At 38.6% G+C, this 2,979-nt stretch overlaps 1 protein-coding gene across 3 annotated transcripts; it reads left to right on the top strand.

Moving 5' to 3' along the window:
* Positions 1-7: 7 nt before the first annotated feature.
* LOC123176953 (glyceraldehyde-3-phosphate dehydrogenase 2, cytosolic) lies at positions 8-2,360 on the top strand. 3 transcript variants are annotated; one of them, XR_006488712.1, is made up of 5 exons: positions 8-1,269; positions 1,394-1,477; positions 1,596-1,685; positions 1,776-1,901; positions 2,109-2,360. XR_006488712.1 is itself a non-coding variant. In XM_044590950.1 (4 exons), the coding sequence occupies exons 1-4, from the start codon at positions 1,169-1,171 to the stop codon at positions 1,819-1,821; spliced, it is 321 nt and encodes a 106-aa protein (XP_044446885.1). In that variant the 5' UTR covers positions 8-1,168; the 3' UTR covers positions 1,822-1,983. The 3 variants fall into 3 exon arrangements, 1 of the variants encoding a protein (XP_044446885.1); XR_006488713.1 differs by having other exon boundaries at positions 2,082-2,360; XM_044590950.1 differs by lacking the exon at positions 2,109-2,360 and having other exon boundaries at positions 1,776-1,983.
* Positions 2,361-2,979: the final 619 nt, after the last annotated feature.

The raw sequence follows: 2,979 nt of genomic DNA, 5'->3' as shown, positions 1-2,979 counted from the left end.
TTGTGAGGCATTAAATGGTACTCCCTCTGTAAACTAATATAAGAGCGTTTAGATCACTATTTTAGTATTCTAAACACTCTTATATTAGTTTACGGAGGGAGTACTATATGTTTTTGGCTTGCTTTTGTTCACTTTTGTCCTGTCCAAAGTGGAATAAGAAAATAAAGTCAAAACAGGCTCAACCATGACTACTTTGCTCTTGTGATCACCAATTTCTGCTCCATTGCGCACAAGAAAGTAGTGACTATTTATTTGCTTAAACAATATGTCCAGCGCTGCCTGTCCTGCTAATATTCCTTTATGGATGTATCGCACAAATTTCAGTTATTGGATATGAAATGTAGGTTCTCTACTCAGAGCTTGGTCCAATGGTCAATGCAGCTCTATGTTGTGCTATCTTGCTATTGGGCTCTTTTTTCGTTACTTAAAATGGTCAGATATCTCTGATGTTAAATTCGTGGTTGATTGCTTATATCCAAAATAACTATGTTAGTACACTAAAGCCAATTTCTACATTGTTAGTGAAGTTGGCTAAATTTAGTCCAACATTTCCAGTATGTATCTTCTTCTGCTATCAGTGTTAATTCTGCCATAAGCATATTACTCTCCTAGCATTTTTTTTCGATGAAAAACACAGACACTTGTTCAGTTTTTTACTACATAGAAAAAGATAAGTTCAATTTGGTTTCTAATGTTCATGTCGGCCTTTGCCTAAGCAAAAAAAGGTAACCAGTCTATATTGCAATATGGTTTTTAGTTTCTCTTTGATTCAACCTTTTTTTGTGTGCTGTCTAACTGTTAGATTGTCTGGAACATCTTGGAACAACCTTCCGTGTCCCCGATATTATCTCGTTTCCTGAACAATATTATTTTATTTGCTTTATCTGCCACCATGAATTCCTAGAGTTCCTTTCTCTCCTTCCAATTGACTTTCTTAGATGTGATTCTATTAGAAATTTTGTGCCATGACAGAAGTAATGGTTGATTGCTCTGGTTTAGCCTTTATGTCAGTTGTTGCTGAGGGTCCAGTTTCTCATTTTTCAGAATTTGTAGTAGTAGGGATGTGTATAATATGGATAACTGAACTGGTGTTTAGGGGTTTCAGTGCAGGACTGCTACTTGCTCGATTAGTTAGATCAACTGGTGTTTGGAGATTTCAGTGCGAGTGATGTTCCAGTTTCGATTGCAGGGCTTCGAGATGCACCATGAGGATCTGACTGTTAGACTTGCGAAGCTAGCAACCTATGATCAAATTAAGGCTGCAATCAAGTGAGTAACGCCACCAACCAGGATCAATTTCCTTTACTTTGATGCGCATATGGTTTCTGGTTTTGGTATTTGGGCCACATACCACCTATGAGCAGTATTGATGTATACTGATCTGATTTTACAGGGAAGAGTCTGAGGGAAACGTCAAGGGCATTTTGGGTTACGTTGATGAGGACCTTGTTTCCACTGACTTCCAGGGTGACAACAGGTGTTTACCATTGCTTTGACAATAGCCATGTTACTACTCTTTATTAACGGGTGCATTTTGATTGCCTATGTGAGTACTCATGTGACTTGGCTAATGATTGCCACTTTACCCATAACAGGTCCAGCATCTTTGATGCCAAGGCCGAGATTGCCCTGAACAACAACTTTGTCAAGCTTGTCTCCTGGTACGACAACGAGTGGGGATACAGGTCAGTGGCACCTTCTATGGCTCTTGCAGTTAAGATTATACTACTATGCAGAAATCAACTTGCTGAATCCTCAAATTTCTCTGCTTGCAGCACCCGCGTTGTCGACCTCATCCGTCACATGCACAGCACCAAGTAAATGAGAGGCATGAAGATATAGGGGAGAGTGGTTTGCCCCAGAGGAGTGTTCAAAGCCTCTTCTTCTGAGAATCAATTTTTGTATGGAATTATGTCAGCTAAAACCCTTTTATTGGATGTATCCTGATGGTTGAAACAAGTCTTATATAGGGCTGCTAAATTATTATGCTTTTGGTCTTTTCTGAATTTAGTTAGCATAAATACTTCCAGAATACCTCTTATAATATGGAAGTCTGTTGGTAACAACACTGATTTTGCCAGTTTGTGGAACATGCTTCATTTTTGCAGGTAAAAGAAGGAAGAGAACATTGGAGAAAAAGGCAGCAGGACGGATTCTCTAAGCTTTCTCAAATGTTTGAACAATTAGAAGATAGTTACAATCATTTTTCTCTTGCCTTATTACATCTTGATGTTAATAGGCTTTGGAAGGTACTATGCGCCCCGTTCAAGGTTTACAGAATTTGCACCATCCTATTACAGTTTGTTCTGATGACATAATTGACCAGTTCTTCCTTGAGTAAATTAATATTGTGGCTGCTACTCCTTTGTGCATTGTTACATAGAGTTATATAATTGTGAAGGTGTGTACACATCAACATATAATTCCCACGATCCTATTACAGTTTGTTCTGACGACAATATTGAGCAGCTCTTACTTGAGTAAATTGTGCAGCTCTTCCTTGAGTAAATTAGTATTGTGGTTACTAAGCCTTTGTGCATTCCGATACAGCTCTACTAAATTACTACTTTCTTATGCCCATTTTAAACCGAGACCTGACTTTACATCATTTCTATTCTCATCCATTCTCCTGAATTTTAGTCCGGTTCAGCAATGCCATGACCTGACACTTCATGTATATATATGAAAAAATGACCGCAATTTTGTTGTTGTGATTTGGCCAATCCTCGGCGTTTCGATTCCTACCAATCTCTCCTTTGTTTAGCAAGTGATGCCACCCGAAGGGCTGCAAGCCCAAGATAACATTGGTAATATCCTTCGCATATTTGGAAGGCGCGGAACAATATCGTTTCAACTTAGTCAGGTGCTGGCCCAAGGATGTTATTTCTCGCTGATGTTTTCTTTAATTATTTTGAAACGAGGCAAAAACTTCCATTTTCATTTGCTTAGAAGATAGTGAGAATTGCCTGCTTAATTGAG

This window comes from Triticum aestivum, unplaced genomic scaffold (genome assembly GCF_018294505.1).
Source record: "Triticum aestivum cultivar Chinese Spring unplaced genomic scaffold, IWGSC CS RefSeq v2.1 scaffold180868, whole genome shotgun sequence".
NCBI lineage: Eukaryota > Viridiplantae > Streptophyta > Magnoliopsida > Poales > Poaceae > Triticum > Triticum aestivum.
The sequence above is the reverse complement of the archived record's forward strand: the minus strand, read 5'-3'. Positions and strand labels throughout refer to the sequence as shown.